The sequence below is a fragment of the Arctopsyche grandis genome, chromosome 4, assembly GCF_051622035.1.
Source record: "Arctopsyche grandis isolate Sample6627 chromosome 4, ASM5162203v2, whole genome shotgun sequence".
NCBI lineage: Eukaryota > Metazoa > Arthropoda > Insecta > Trichoptera > Hydropsychidae > Arctopsyche > Arctopsyche grandis.
In genome coordinates, this window is record NC_135358.1 from 34180530 (window position 1) to 34197909 (window position 17380).

The 17380-nt window shown below is 32.0% G+C and overlaps 1 protein-coding gene across 5 annotated transcripts in view; it reads left to right on the forward strand.

The window, feature by feature from the left end:
- The window catches only part of Lim3 (Lim3 homeobox protein), a 73672-nt gene that overhangs the window by 53327 nt on the left and 2965 nt on the right, over window positions 1-17380 (forward strand). The window contains exons 1-4 of one of the 5 annotated variants that reach the window (XM_077428532.1): window positions 10290-10504; window positions 10638-10812; window positions 12016-12218; window positions 14048-14246. In XM_077428532.1, the coding sequence (XP_077284658.1) occupies window positions 10408-10504; window positions 10638-10812; window positions 12016-12218; window positions 14048-14246 (674 nt within the window). In that variant the 5' untranslated portion in view covers window positions 10290-10407. Of the gene's footprint in view, window positions 1-10289; window positions 10505-10637; window positions 10813-11994; window positions 12219-14047; window positions 14247-17380 lie in introns of those variants that run through there. The other 4 variants (XM_077428533.1, XM_077428534.1, XM_077428530.1 and 1 more) reach the window with 4 other exon arrangements.

Genomic DNA, 17380 nt, shown 5'->3' on the forward strand with positions numbered 1-17380 from the left:
TGCTGTCAGACTTGGATATTTTTGACTACAAGTCGATCGTTTCCTATTAGAGTTTGCCAATTTATATGATTTCATTGTTGAAACGGTTCCTCATCTAATTGGCAACCAACCTACATAACTACTATTTGTCACCACTATTTCAAGTTTATAATCTATAAATTTAAATATCTACAAGTTTAATATTATATACATATGTCGCTCAGGGGCAATCCGTAATGGCATCATGCAAAAATATAATTTATAAAAAATATAATATTATTTTTAAAATGAGGGTTCCATTTACATATGATACAGCCAGCAGAATGGCTCGTTGGTTGTGTTTATGTTTCGCACCGAGAGGTTACCGGGCTCGATCCAGTGCTAATCTTTAATACTGTTGATCAGACTTGGATATTTTGCGACTCCAAGTCGATCGTTTCATATCAGAGTTTGCCAATTTATCTGATTTCATCGCCGAAACGGTTCCTTCATCAAATTGACAAAAACCTCATACCCACTATGTTAAAAATATCTGAATTTGATTTATGTACAATATGTACAAATTTATGGACAAGTCTAAATCCATAGATGTCTGTATGGATTAATTAATTAATTAATTAATTTTTAATTTCGTGTTCTTCAGCCTCTCGAAATACAGCGATTTGTGTAATAAAAATGCTGCAATGTTTGTAATTTGTCTAGGAAGGTGCATTGGGGTTTACCTGTTACGCCTTCCTGGTATATACAGTGCCGGTTTTAGGAGTGGGCTGGGTCGGGCGAAGGTGCCAAATTATTTGTGGCGCTGCTCGATGCACCAAAGGCGTTTTAAAATTTAAGATTAGAGCGCCAAAGGCCCTACAAAATTTTAGATTATAGCGCCAACGGCTCTACTTTCTAAACTCAACATTTGTACTCGGTAAATTCTATTAATTGGGTGAAGGCGCATTCATTTTTGTATTATAATTAACGTTTTCCAGTGGCAACCGCAATTTAAATCTTGTGCTATACGACGCTGCAAAATTTTCTGTAACATCGCATACTTTTTTTCGATATATTTCAAAGATTTTTTACACTATTTTTTGCTTTAATATATTTATGGAATATTCTAGCTGATAACGTGTAATTATATTCCTAAAAAAATATCTTAGATTTGAACAGTTAAACGAAAATTCAAAGATGTGGGGGTTTTTGTATTTTGTACACAATCTACTGGAAAGAGCCGATCTTCAAATTAAGCTCACAGAGAATTCAAAATTTGATATTAGTAGCAATGAAAAGTTATCAATTGAAAATTCTATGAAATAAAGTTCAAGGTAAAATGAATCCACTCATTATAATAAATTTTATATAACAGCATAATTTATAAAAATTATTATATGCAAACATTTGTGTTGCTATGCTTTTGCTGGCACTGCCTGAAACTGTAGCAAGGTCCTAAGCTCGGAAAAAGGAGGATGGTAATTTTATTTATTTTATTTTATTAATTGAAAAATCAACAGACAGGATGTACATAGATATGTTTAAAAAAACAAATAGTAAATAAATAATATATGTAACATCCGAGTCCAATAATAGATTTTTACAAAAATGAAAAAGATAAATATGAGGAAAACAAATTAAAAAGTAAAGAATAAAGGCATGACAAAATATGTAGAACATTGCATAATTAAACTATAGTATTAAAATATTTGGAAAAGGTTATAAAATAGAATATAAGAAGAAATTGAAATTTACAAATATAAAACAAATGAAAAAGGTAAATACAAAATAAACAAAGGAAAAGGAAAAGAATGAAAGCTATAATATGATTAAATAGCACATTACATAACTATTTTATACTAAAGTATAAAAATATTGGAAATATTGGAAAAATAGAATAGGAGAAGAAATGAATCAATCGGTCAAGATTCTCTTGATGTTAGACCTGAATTGATGTAGGGAAATACCAAATAGATCAACCTCATTCAGCTCTCCGTTAAACATACGATAAGCGCGCTGCAGATAAAAATATTTTTGGGAATTAGTATTGAAAGGATCAAGTGAAAAGAGTGCAACGCGTCTAGAGTACCGAACTGGGATTCTGAAATTAACCTTATTCAGTAAATCAGAACAATCAAGTAATACATTTTTTTTTTTTTTCTAAGTCTAATTCTAATTTAGGTTTAACATAGCTTTAAGTTTACTGCTTAATTGATTTATTTAGGATTTGAAACATTATTATTTACTTTAATATTGCCAGGCAATTAATTACATATGTACAATTCATATTGAATGAAAATCATCTTTGAACGATGAAGCGATAACCGTTTGTTTGGAGGCTGTGTTAATTTTTCAGCGGTAGCGAACAAAAGTGCAGTGTCGATGAGGCGGGTCACGTACTGCACAGATGCAATCTATGCATTCGGCTATTCCGTGCAGGGGCGGCGAGGCACGCTTCGTCGACAGGCGGCTGCCCCACCGACAAATGGGCGGCACGCGACCGCCACCTGCTCCGCTCAACCACCCCCTGCTTTCGGCCACATTGTTCCGTTTCAACCAGTAAATATCACGCCCCGGTACGGTGTATGCATTTAAAATTGAATTACTGAAACGGCACTTTCGAATGATTAATGTCCGAAGAGTCGGACGCACGTGCCGCCTTTGGAGAACTTGCCAAAAGAGGAATTGACATTGTACATGAATTAGATTGATATACGTACACTTGTGTTTTTAAAAAAGCTTTTATCGTTCGAATCGAGGGTGAAATAAAAATCAGTACAATCATGTTGAGGAATATTATAAAATATTAGAAGTAGAGTTTCATTCATTAACTAGCTATTAGTGATAGGGACGAGACGAAATATCACCGGATGGATGCATTACACTGTTCGACACGAAAAATGGTTCAGAGACGAGATATGACTTTTCTTATAGATCTATGGCCAGTAAACACGAATCTGGTAATAAAAAAATGTTGATTGGCTCGAGATTTGGAGATATGTATGTATATGTGCTTTTTAAATCGCGCGATTTTTCTATATCTTGGTGTTCGGTCGATGTCTCAAAATATGTCAATTTCCTGTTCAAAATGAATACTGGAATTTATAGTCGGGTATTTTATCTTTCATTTGTAGTACTTTTCAGCTTTCAAATCTCTCTAAGTAGTCGTCCAGTTCAAATTAAAAGTCAAAAGTACGTATTTTTACTTGGAATTTTTTCCCACTGTTAATACTATTTTATATTCAGTTTTTTCTATTGAAACATGTTTATTGGGATAATGTTCTAATCAAACTGTTTTTTGTTTTTGTTTAAAAGGGTTAATTGGAAGTGTGCTGAACTTTAAATCGGTAAAATTGCGAGCAAAAAGCTCGTACTAGTATTTACTCGTATTTACACGAATCTGAATTGAATTAATGGGGATAATATATTAAATTATCTTTATATGAGAATTAAATAAAATTCCACTCATCAAAATCATATTTCGACTATTCTTGTGGATTAATAACAAAAATTCGTTTATTTTATCGAGGTAAGCCAGTTATCAATAGAATTTTTGGAATAAAAAGTTATTATTACTATAAATAGTGGTTTTACCCGGCTTCGCTCGGTATTTGTAATATAAACAGCTAAAACATGGCAAAATAACCTAATAGTAAACATTCATTTGTTTTTTTATTAAAGTTATTTGAATCGAAAAAATGTAATATTAAACGATGTCGATATCGTCGTCATAGAAACTTTGATTTGTTTTCGATTTTACCAACAAACCTTACATATAATACATACATACATAGTTACAAAGTCTCTTTCGAAATTATATATTAGATATAATTATTATTATATGAACAAACAACTTCTTAAAACTTTGATTGAAAATATTTTCATAATAATATGTACATACATTTAAGATACATGAAAAGAGTACATATATATTTTTAATTAAAATCTGAATTTCAATCTGTGATAAGGTCAACGGGAATGTGTCATCCAGGGAAAAAAAAGTTTTTTCTTTGATTTTTATATAATTTGTCATATTATGTATTTAATAACGTTACAACAAACAAAAAAAATAAACAGATGAAATAGGGCTATTATTGTATTTATAATTAATTACATGTACGAAAAGAGCACATATTTAAGACCAATTTATTTTCTCTGGTATTTTATATCGTATGTCATATTTATTATCTATCTAGTGGCTTTGTCACAAACAACGACAATTGAAAAAAAAGCACTTGAATATACATACTTAGACGTGAATTTAAAATTTTTGAGTCTAAATTCTATTTATATTTTTAACTTAACAATATTTTGTTAAATATTATTAAATAATTGTTTAATTTTCCTTTCCATTGATTTGTATTTTTAACGAATCAATACAATTGAATAAAATTTTTGCTTGAATTTCTGTAATGTTATTGCTTAAACGATAAAAAAAGAAGAAAAATGTACTTATTTGCATACATATGTACCTATATAGTTTGCAATAGTTCGTTTCATATTTGCATAAAATTTATCACATATGCGACCTAAGTAGAGCGATAAATTCGAACAGTAAACGTTTCGTTTTATAATGTTGATACTTATGGAATGGGACGTCGATAAAATTATACTGATTTATTACATACATATATATGTATATATATATATATATATATATATATATATACAGTGGCGGACTGGCCATACAAGCGTACATGCCCGATGGCATGTGGGCCCCACTATCCGTTAGAAAATATGGGCCCTCAGTAAAATTAAATAACTTTTTAATTTAACTATTTCACGTGTGTAAAAATTTATAGGATATTGCACTTTGGGACCTAGAGTTTGGGTATTTCAACAAAACAAATTTCTTACGATATACAAAAACAACTAATGCTTGCTTTAACAGCCCAAGGATCGGTTAACTTTTTTTATTAGGCTCGAAATGTAAGTTTCAACATTTGCGTGGGCCCTTTTACCGGGCCCATTTCCAACCTCAATATTATGCATATACCAATACCTATGTAACAACTACCTACTGAAATAAAAATGGGAATAAACAAATTTCCCTGAATAATATAAACTGAATTGCTTAAAACAATTTTGATAGGACGATTCATCATCAACCAGCGATTTAAATTTACTTCATACATACTTTCAAAATAACATTTGATTATACTTCGACGATATAGTAAGATTTAAATACACAATTTTAAACAGTTTCCGAATATTAAATCTATTCCTAATCTAGACAAATCCATGTATATAGAAACATAGGATAGGGGCCCCCTCCCCAAAATCCTGATTTTCGATCAACATTAATTGAAAATATTATGCATTTTTTGTTTTCAGGGACGTAATTTGGGGGGGGGCACTCGCCCCCCTAAATTAAGGAATAGTGTGAATTTCGAAAATATTATGGATTTAATGATTAATGAGATACTATGGATCTATGAATGCTGCGTTTATTTCTTATGTACATATGTTACTTTTGGGTAACTAATAAAATAATCGCTGCTATGTGCTTTGAAAAAAAAAGATTTTATTATTTTGAAGCAAGTATATTTTGGTTTTTAAGTGGTATGCCATTAGTAACATTCTTAGAAATTGTTCATCCCATGGAGCGAATCGTTAGAAAGGTCCCCTTTACTTTATTTTGTCTCAAAAACAGATGTGTATCGTTTATTTTTCCGAATGTTCGTATATTTTTTGATATAGTGATACATTTTGATGGTCGATTTTTGTTAACCATGTGAAGATTTTTGGAAAAAAATTTTCGCCTGCGGCGCTTTTTTGGCTTTTTACATAATATTTTTTTATAATTATTTTTTCAGAAATAAGCTTAATTTTTTCATATTTTATATTTTCCATTTTTATTCCGATATAAAAAAGATTTTTTGAAAAAAAATTCAATTTGACCAATATTTGCCTGCCCCCCCAAGAAAAAGCTGAAATGACGTCCCTGATTGTTTTCTACCGAAAATAAAAGCCGCTTTTATGCCACGTTATTTTATGATGCATTATATGACAAGGATTAAAACGAAATATACAATGTAATTTATGGATCTATTTTGCTTTTGCCATTTTTCTTGTACCTAAATTTGTTTATTCCCATTTTTGAAAATTTTATTTATTTTTTGCCCTTGATTTTTAGCGTGATGGAAAGAAGAAAATTTTGTTATATGGGGGGGGGGGGGACAAATTTTTTTAACCCTGGGTGGGGGCCCCCTTTGACTCCTGGCATGCACTGATTTCAGTCCCAGTCCGCCACTGTATATATATATATATACATACAATATATGTACATATTATATAATGGACCCGCTTTCGAAGCGATAAAAATCTGCTGGAACGACTGCATTCGACTTAGCTCAAATATTAAAAACTACATTTATATTAAGGGCATGCAAATACAAAGTTTAAATGTATGCTTTAAAATTGTGCAATCTTCTAACATTATGCAGCAGCGTGGTCTAGAGGTGAGGGTCCTTATTCGGTCCTGTATTCTTTCATGCAAGGTGTCACGGGTTGGATTCCCACTAGTCTCGTTGTTGGCCAGACCTAGGTTTGTCGAGTATGATCGTTTCTTATTAGAATTTGCCAATTTTTCTGATTTTCATTGAAACAGTTCCTGTGAAATTGGCTTTTCCTATCCAATTTTCTATTGCAAACCTTGAGCTATTGTTATATCTCAGGTTTCGCCAGATTTCTCTCCACAGATCTCTCTGTGGATGATTACAATGTTCGACAAATGACGACTTTTTTTTTTTGGTTCAGAGACAAGATATGACTTTTTTTATAGATCTATGCCCAGTGAACACGAATCTGATAATAAAAAATGTTGATTGGCTCGAGATTCTGAGATATGTGTTTTTTAAATCGCGCGATTAAGAAAATTCGTTTATTTTCGAGGTAAGCCAGTTATCAATAGAATTTTTGTTATTAATCCACAAGAATAGTTGAAATATGATTTTTATAAGTGGAATTTTATTTAATTCTCATATACAGACAATTTAATATATTATCACTATTAATTCAATTCAGATTCGTGTAAATACTAGTATAAATAATTGTAGCGAATTTTTAGCTCGCAATTTTACCGATTTAAAATTCAGCACACTTGTAATTAACACTTTTAAACGAAAACAAAAAATAGAGTGGCTAGAACACTATCCCAATAAACATGATTCAATAGAAAATACTCAATATAAAAAAGTATTAACAGTGGGAAAAAATCCCGAGTAAAAATACGTATTTTTTTACTTTTGATTTCAACTGGACGAATACTTAGAGAAATTAGAAAGCTAAAATGTACTACCAATGAAAGATAAAATACCCGACTATAGATTACAATATTCATTTTGAACAGGAAATTGACATATTTTGAGACATCGACCGAACAACACCAAGATACAGAAAAATCGCGCGATTTAAAAAACACATCGTATTGTTACATGAGAAATATTATTGAGCGTATTGTTTACGATGTTTGTAATGTCTGACCATATTTAATATACATATGTTATATATAATTTGTCGAGTCTTAATCTGTTCTTTGGAGCAATCTGTTAGGCGAGTGTGCATGATTAATTGAAATAAAATTTAAATTAGTATTTATATCAATTAGAATTGGTACAGTTTTTTAGTTGATAGGTCTTGTTCCTTTTTATAGTAAGAGATGACTTTGACACCATGAATTTGGCATTTAAATTGAAAACCGATAATCGATTTGCACGCTACGGTCAATGGGGGTGTTTCGATGTAAATATTTATTTGTTTGTTTGTTCGGTTTGTTTGCTGTGGGATAACACGGTGACATAGAAAGCAAGTGGTTCGTTTGGTGCACAAACAGAACTGCGCCCTTATAGGTCGCTTGACTCCACATTTTTAATCAGACTCGAGTCTCGTTACAAATAACAACTATGGCAATTCTGCAAAAGCACTTCAATTAGTGTGTCTGCACGGACAGCACGTGCCGGAGGGGTGAACACGGGATAAACCGGGAACAAAGCGGATAAATAAGATTTTAATGCTTGGGCAATCGCGTGCCAAGTACCATGGGATAATCCTAACTCTACCGGCATCGACTGCTCTTGTGTGTCAATATACTGATATCGTATGTCTATGCTATTTTAGAAACCACATTGTGCAAAGTTCATTGAAATAATACAATACGTATACACGATAGTATGTGACGTGGTACTATATTTTATCAAAATAGTGTGTTGTCTTGTCTGCAGAAATTTCGTTGCAAAATATTATGTGTAGTGTCTGAAAGTTCCACTTTCCACGTTCCACTGAAAGATTTATTTATTTTGTTTAAACTACTTGGTTAGCTAACCAAGTTCTATTTATTAATATTAAAAAGTTACATTTATATTATATTCAAAAAACGATAGATTATGGAAGGATGATAATTTAATATGAGATACGTAGAACTATTTCACGATAACTATTAACTTTTGTTCACTTTGTTCTGCTGCTGTGCTGACCGACATTTACGAGGTCGATGGTGATGACTAGTCACCGGACCCAGAAGGTGCCGCGTATTGTTCAAAGGTTGTAAATGCATTGTTAAAGGTTTGCCGAACCTTTTTTACAAAGGATTTGCAACAATGGAACAATGGATAGAACTGTGACTATCCTACCTCTAGTGATGACTAGTCACCGGACCCAGAAGGTGCCGCGTATTGTTCAAAGGTTGTAAATGTATTTTTAAAGGTTTGCCGAACCTTTTTTACAAAGGATTTACAACAATGAAACAATGGATAGCACTGTGACTATCCGGTGTCTAGTGATGACTAATGTTCTCGGAGTCTCGATGATTACGACGTTACTCTCAGAGTCGATGATGATCACTAACGACTGTCATCTGCGGAGTCGATGGTGAGGACTGACTTGAATTCTATCAGTATGAGGTTATATACATTTCTTTAAGACAATGTATTGTATTGAAGACAGAGTATTGAAGACACGTGTCACACAAAATAGTCTGGAGAGGCTGCAAGTTACCAGAACGCTGGAGGGAATGCGAGTGAGAGGACTGTCTCCCAAGAGATGGTCTGACCAAATCAAAGAACTGTCGGGATCGTCCCTTATCGCTGCCTTTAACTAGGTACATAATCGAGAGCATTATATGCCTACCACTATCTATACTGCAATAAGGGATTTTCAAAAAACAGCCCGAAATAAAAAACCGGTTAACCGGCTTTCATCGGTTTCAGAAAATTAAGATTTAAGTTTTAAATTTTTATATCGAAAAAAAATTTGTAAATAAATAGCTACATATTATATTATGCAAAAAAATAATTGCTTATAAATTAAATTGAGGTATAAACATTATGAACTTTCATAAGATCATTATTATATATTATTTGTAATAATAAAATTTGTATTATATATATATCAAAGCGGTCTCCGTGACGAGCCGGAATGTTAAATTACCGAAAACGCAAATATCGGAAGGCAAACATCGAAAATCGAAAGATCATAAGTCGAAAGATCAAAAAAAAAAGGTGCATGGTAATACAACAGGAACAAGAGGAACATGCTTTTCCTCCCGTGTTCTGCGCGCGCACATTAATACGGGAGGAAAAAGCCTGTTCTTCTTGTTCCTGTTGTATCCTGTTCGCGCAAATTAAGTGAGTATGTACGTGAGTATGTACCGTTTACCATGCACCATTTTTTTTTTGATCTTTCGACTTAAGATCTTTCGATTTTCGATCTTTGCCTTCCGATATTTGCATTTTCTGTCATTTAACATTCTGTCCCGCCACGGAGACCGTTTCATACCATATGTTTATTACGTATTTACTTTATTTTTATATGTTGTGATTTTATATTAACTAAATATAAATTATCTTGCCTTTTTTCCTGTCAAAACCCACTCCTTGACAAAATACTGGCTACGCCACTGATTGAAACTACTTTCAATAATATTTAATTGTTTTAAGACCCGGTCTTCGTTCATTGCTAAATCTCAAAGCCACACATTTATTTTGATCTTTCATATACATTTGAAATTCATAATTGTTAGTTTTGAGGAAAAAAGCATAAATTTAAAAAAAAAACCTTAACGTTAAAAAGCCGGTTAATCGAGCCAAAAAAAAGACAGTTTTAGGTTTGGTAAAATTTGGAAATCTCGACAAGGACAGTTTGAGAACTCATCGATACAGGGGAGCTTTGTCTGCGCAGAGCTTATCGCGTCGCAAGGGGTGAATCATGAAACGAGCTTTGGGGGTAAAAAGGCGTCTCCGATAGGGCAAAATGGACCAATGGGAGGCCGTCATTGCCTCGAGCCACACCCATGGTGAAGAGGAGGGGTGGGTATCGTCGACATTTCGGTCGCAGTTTTGACGACAATTTTGTGCGTAAACGACGCGTCGTGCACGCAAACTTCAAACGTCAAATTTAATTCAGCGCGAAAATATCCAGTGATTATTTTTTCAAAATTACCAAACCGGAAACATGATGTCCGCAATGACCATGTACCACAGCGAGAATCTGTCGATGGATTTGCGCGTCCCGCCGATTCAGTTGGAACACTTGCCCGAAGTATTGATTTGTAAGCTTTCAATTTAACGCGTATAACTACATACTTGTTTGATGTGTCTTTGTGATTTTTTTTTTTTTTCATTTGAATTTTTGGTCGAGTCTTCGCTTTGGTTAATTTTGTTGTTTTGTTTGTTCAATGGCAGCCAGTATCCCGAAATGCGGCGGTTGTCAGGAGTTGATCCTGGATCGGTTTATCCTGAAAGTGTTGGAGAGGACGTGGCACGCAAAGTGTTTACAGTGCTCCGAGTGTCGGGTGCAATTGACGGACAAGTGCTTCGCAAGGAACGGTCAGCTCTATTGCAAGGATGATTTTTTTAAGTAAGTCAAATTTGACAGAATGCCATATATTATATAGAATTTGTATATTCACTTACATATATTGTAGACTTTGAATTTATTGGAAGATTTCATATAAATAATAAGGCATAGACAATATGTTTGGCTTATTTTAAATATCACTTCGGCAAAGTCAAAGTCTATAATACATTTACATATACTATAACAAAGAAACTTAGATGCACTCAAGTTGATTTTCATCAATTTTAATATTAAACTTTTTTTTAATGCTTTGTAGTACATACATATGTATTTGGTCTAATTATATTGAGCGTATGTACATACATTATTTGAGTAGATTATTTTAGTTGGTTCTGATTTTTAGGGTTAATAATTCTATTAAATATTATTTCTTATTTAATTTTCATTTAATGTGTTGAATAAAAATTTAAACGTGTGACATATCATTAAATAAATAATTAATTAACATACATATGTATGTATATACGTTTGTTCTAAATATAAATAAAATTACATTGCCTTCGAATAGATAAATTTTTCGGGTACTATTCTTATTCAAAATCATCTTATTTATGATAAAATATTTAAAACAAATATTTTATCCAATTTTTTGGTAATAAATTAAATTTTGATTATATTTTTATAAAAGTATTTTATATTTTTAATTTAAGAGATACATTTATATTATGAAATATTTTCAACAAAAGCCGATGTGTTGAAATATTTTATTCATTTAATTTTTTTAAGAAAAAAAAAACAAATTACTGACATGATTCAAAATAGTAAAAAAATGTCATAGAAACATTATTTATTTTTTAATATTTCAGTAAGCGGATTAGTTATCTATTGTTCTTTACAGTAATAGCGGATAACAACATATAAAAAAATTAATTGCCGAATTTTATTATCGAAATCGTTTTCAAGGTTAGAAAAAGAATTTCTTTGCAAAAATTTGTACTTAATCTCTAAATCCAAAGTAAAAACACATTATAGAGCTTTTTTTTCAATTTCGTTTCGAGACAATGAGCACATTATGAGTATAAATTAAAATTTCATCTTTTCGAAATACTTTTAGACATGCATGAACAAGTTAATATTTTTGCTTTTATTAAACTGGCGCCACTGATTACTCGGCGCCCCGGGCGTTTGCCCGGTCCGCCCCCATCTAAGTCCGACCCTGAGATTAAAAATGATTTGAAACAGAGTTGTTGTACGCGGTTGCAGACGTTTTGGAAGCAAATGCGCCGGCTGTTCCCAAGGCATTCCTCCAACTCAGGTTGTGCGACGAGCTCAAGAAAATGTCTACCACTTACCTTGCTTCTCCTGTGCCGTTTGCGCCAGACAATTGAATACCGGGGACGAATTCTACCTGATGGAAGACCGGAAGCTGGTGTGCAAAACAGACTACGAGGCGGCCAGAGCCAAAGGTATGCATAATCTAATTTATTAAGTGACCAAAAAAATTTAACTACTTATAATGTATATTTAGAAACATTTTTATTCCTCCCTTAAAATGCCCCCACTATACTTTTTACTAAAGCGATGTCAAGAATAAGAAAAGTCGAATTCGTTAAAATGTACCACAGAAATTCTTAGAAACAAATCTAGGAGACATGTTTCTTAATACGTCTTTGGTAATGTCTTTATCCACATACTACAAATTTTGACGTCCTGTGAGAGATTTAAATTAAAACCGTATTCATTGCACCATTTTCAGATAGTTCATAATCTTACTGTCATTATATTTATGTTACAATGAAATTATAACAGCAGTTAAATTATAATTAAGCTACGTTTCAGTGAATTCATATCAGATCACGCATTCACTGGATATACGTACATACATATATATGCATACATATGTAGATATATTTTCACTACGAAAATTACAAATTCACGGACCCTGATTACCGAAATCATACCCAATAATTTATTAATATATCTCGACAGATTTCTGATTATGATAACTTGACCGACGCTTTTACATTTACTCTTAACTATTTGGCCATCAGATAACTCTAATTGATGACAAAATAAAGATAAGCCGTACAATCATTGGTGTCTTGTTCAACATCTTGATCAATATTAAATAAACAATGCAAACATTTATTCAAAAAAATAAAATAAACGAAATTACTTTTTGATAATAATTTCAAGTGATATATAATATACTATGTATAGCCAAGGCTGTGGAGTCGGATCAAAATTTATCGACTCCGATTCCGACTTTTTGTTATGATTCGACTCCGACTACAACTTGAATGATTTGAGTAAGATCGACTTTTCTTGCCAACGTATAAAATTATCAATAATTTAAATAAAAGCGATATTCAGAATACAAAAAAATAAAGAATTGCAAAAAAATCACTAAAAATTAACATGTCACCCAATGTATTGAATCATTGGTGATGAAATAGGTATAAATAAGTACATATGTATGTACATTCATAGTTTATGTGTATGAATTTCATACACAAAAAAAGTAGAATAAACAGAGTAAAAATGAATACAAAAGAAGTAAATAATAAACATATTAAAATACCTTCAATTCAACGATTTTATTTATAATGTATGTACATATATCATTGAAATTCATGATTTTTATAAAGAAATTATTAAATGTCAATTTAATAATGAATTTACTTCAATATAATTAAAGACTCTGGTATTAAAGAAAATAATAATAAAAAGGAGTCGGACTCGGTTGATTTTTTATTACGACTCCGACCCCGCTGGAAATGCTTCGACCCTTAAAGAATTTTAAAGAATTATGTTACGAATCGCTTTTAGTTAGGTTAAATTAAGGTCCCCGATTTCGTTTGATAGCTGTCAGCTTTAAACTCTCATAAATTTTATATTTTAATATCACAAAGATACTCTCATTTAATATTTTAAGGTACCTATTTACGAATCATTTGCCTTTGTAATTTGCTTTGAATTTGTAATTCTATTATTAGATCCACACTCAATAACTGACCTAGGGAAATTTTAAATTCACTGTATCTTATATGTATATATGTACATATATATGTGGAATGCTGGAAATCTAGGAATCGGCAGTAGTAGTATTTTACCGAGTATATGGTATACGGTCAATATTATAGTAGGAAAAGTGGAAAATTTATTTGGTCACTCAATATTCTGTATGTAATAAAAAAAATGAATTGCGCTTGTCAACTGGGAACGTGCACGGGCTAAGGTGCTCGCACACGTTTGCAGTTACATATATGTAAGCTGCATTAATGCTATTCCGAAGGTGTGTGCATGGTAGATGGGGGTTCCCTGGATGGAGACTCCCCGAATAAGAGACCTCGTACCACCATCACGGCCAAGCAGCTGGAGACCCTCAAGAGTGCATACAACAACAGTCCCAAGCCGGCAAGACACGTCAGAGAGCAACTCTCGCAGGACACTGGACTCGATATGAGGGTTGTGCAAGTTTGGTTCCAAAATAGGTTCGTTGATTATGAATTTTCTTTATATTAAACAAATTGAAATACTGAGAAATGCTCAGTAAAGAGGTTCAAAGGATAATATTTATGAAGTAATGATACGAAATGAAACTAATTTTAAATGAATGCACTAAAATTGGAAGTTAATTTTAATAAAATTTTGAAGATTGTTTTTCCCAAAAAAGTTTTCCCAAAGTCGAGATATCTATAGATATATTCAAATTAAATTGATTTCTCGTTCCTTAAGAGGGCTGGATACCTGAAACCTTAATTTTGTTGCCGTTCCTTTCGTCGATATACATATGTATATATTTAGTGAATGTATATATTGAGTGAATGCGACAATATATATCAATACATGTAATGAGTGAATGCGACAGTTGCGCTTCGACCAGATAATACGTATTTTAAATCGACAAAATCGAGGTTTCGTATTCTCCGATTTTCTCCTCCGAAACTGGACCAATTTTTAAAAAAATTTCATCTTCGGTATGAGAATGATATTTTCTATGCACCTGTGTGCGTATTTTTTTTTAAATCGACCGTTAAATAAGCGCGCTGGACTCTTTTCGTGGGTGTAAAAAAGAGGCGATTTTATAGATGTTTGGCGGCTCCTAGCTCCTATAAAAAAATAACTAATCAAAAAAATAAAAGCACGGATGCATGCCAATAGTGGATATCCATAGCATATCAAAAAATAATTTCTCTAGTGCCATAATTGAGGAAGGAAAAGATGTAATACGTTTGTATGGACGAGGCGCTGGGGTCCAGCACTCTTAAGGGTTTCATTCCATTTCATCAAAATTTTTGAATTCGTCTGAAAGACGCAATATATGAGCCGCTATATTTGAAAGTCCATGTTTCTTCATTTCGAGAAATATTTCGCAAGACATTAAATGTATGTAATGTTTTACGTTTAACAATATTTAAAAATATTGGTGGCCGCCTCAGAAAAGCAGAATACGTTTATTCTGCTTCTCTGAGATTCTGGACATATTGAATAAGTAATAATAATTTGCGAATTAGGTCTAACATAAATAGTGTTTTTAGATTTAAAATTTGACTTTCGCCACTTTCAAATATAATGGTTCATATACAGGGCCGTAGAGAGAAAATCTGGGCCCCGGTACAAATTTGAAAATCCGCCCCTCCCCTTGACCCATTTTAGTAAAAAAAAAAGTGTTGTGGGTATTTCAATTAATATCATTGTTAATTAATAAAAATATATTTCATATTAATTTATATACATAAATACAATACAGTGAAACAAATGAAGTTAATTAAATACAACAATAAACTATAACAACACATAAAATATTATTAATTTAAAAACTAACTTTGATTTGAAATATTCTAAATCCAGTCTACCGTTCGCAATTATACAGCAAAATTTTAACTTGTTTGAATAACGTATTTTCCTAAAGTCGAAAGACAAACGGATACTTTTAACAATTAAAATCAATCATTTATTAGTATATTTCGGTTAAATTAGTCTAGGAATAGCACGTGCATCACATTTGCAATTTTAAGTTAAAAGTTTCATAGAAAATTTGCAAATAGGTAAATGTGAAAGATTTTATCTTTATTATCGATGTAAAAATGCACTAATCTCGTAATTTTAACTGTCCGCTTGTTACCTGCCTGAATCGATCAAGGGTTATTTTACTAATCTGTTCTGGATATTGTGACGAGGGAACTGACCATTCTGATCACCAGAACAGATCTTTCCCTAAATTTTATTATGCCATAAGTAGTTAAAATCCGTTACTCGAAAATAGATATATACCATTTTGCTTAGTGTCCAAAAAACCCTAAGAGTATAAAGGCCAAATAATGCTTTTATACTTTTGCTAAAAATGTACGTATTATTTGCGGGGGCCCCGGGCCCCCTTCGAAAGCCGAGCCCGGGTTATTTGCATACCCTTCCCCCCCTCTCATCGGCCCTGCTCATATATACATATATTTAAATTAAAAAAAATGGATTTTCACGATGTTTATATTTAAGTTTTAGTTTTAAGGTTGATGGTTTTGTCCTCATCTAGTGCCAGACTTTAGCGCCTCGGGGGTAGTTTTAGCGAAACTTTGGCCAGACAAAGAGTGAAAGAAATTTTTGCTGTCCTTTAAAACTTTGCCAAGGTTATTTTCATAGTTAAAATTTCTAAGTGTAGTTATTACTTTTAAGTAATGATGTTTGTTGTGCAACTGTTTTGAGAATTTCATGTTTTCAGTAGTGTAATAAGTTTGTAAATATACGAAAATGCAAATATTATATATTATATAAGTATGTACATACATATATATTTTAGAAATCTTTAAATTAATCCATTTAAAACAGTCGTTTTGGTTCGCTGGTGTAAAACCGTTGTGCCTGAATCGTTTTAATTTTTTTGTCCTTTCAAGGTCAAATTGTGATGATTGAAATTGTGATTTATGCATTATTTATGAAATGTCTATCGATGAAAATTGATTTGATTGAAATAGATATAAAAACATATCCGCTTTCAGGAAAAGTTTCAAGAGATCTAATGATAATGTGTATATAATAGGTTTTCTTTAACGTGCTATTTCGGGTTCATTTTCTTGTATAGTAATATTTTGGAAAAAAATTTAAGTGCTAAAAATATATGTGAATATATATACGTATTATATAATACGTAAATACATATAGAATAAAACATGTGAATGGTGGATAAAAAGTACTTGAATGAAAAGTGTAGGGAAAAAAGCTCTCCCTCATATTTCACGAGGCGTAGTCTCTCGTAGGGGGAAAAAGAGAGCTTTCTGCTACGGATGTGTACATACTCGAATATAAGTATGTATATACGCTGAAAGTAATAAAAGCAGTCGGAAGAAATGAAATGGGAGGGCTTTATCGGGTACCAAACCAAACCAAACCAAACCGAAATGACAAAATGGCGGATCATATTGATTTTCTTCCTCCGACAAAGGTGCGTCGTCTCTCTCTGTACCACACATTCTACGCTACAATACATTTTCCTTTTTTTTATTTTACTATTTTTGTCACAAACTTACTACACACATATGTATGTTCAAAATTGTATTTATTTATCTAATGTCAATTATTTTTCTGTTGAAGATATGTATGTATGTTCATAAAATTTTGCATAATTTTTGAA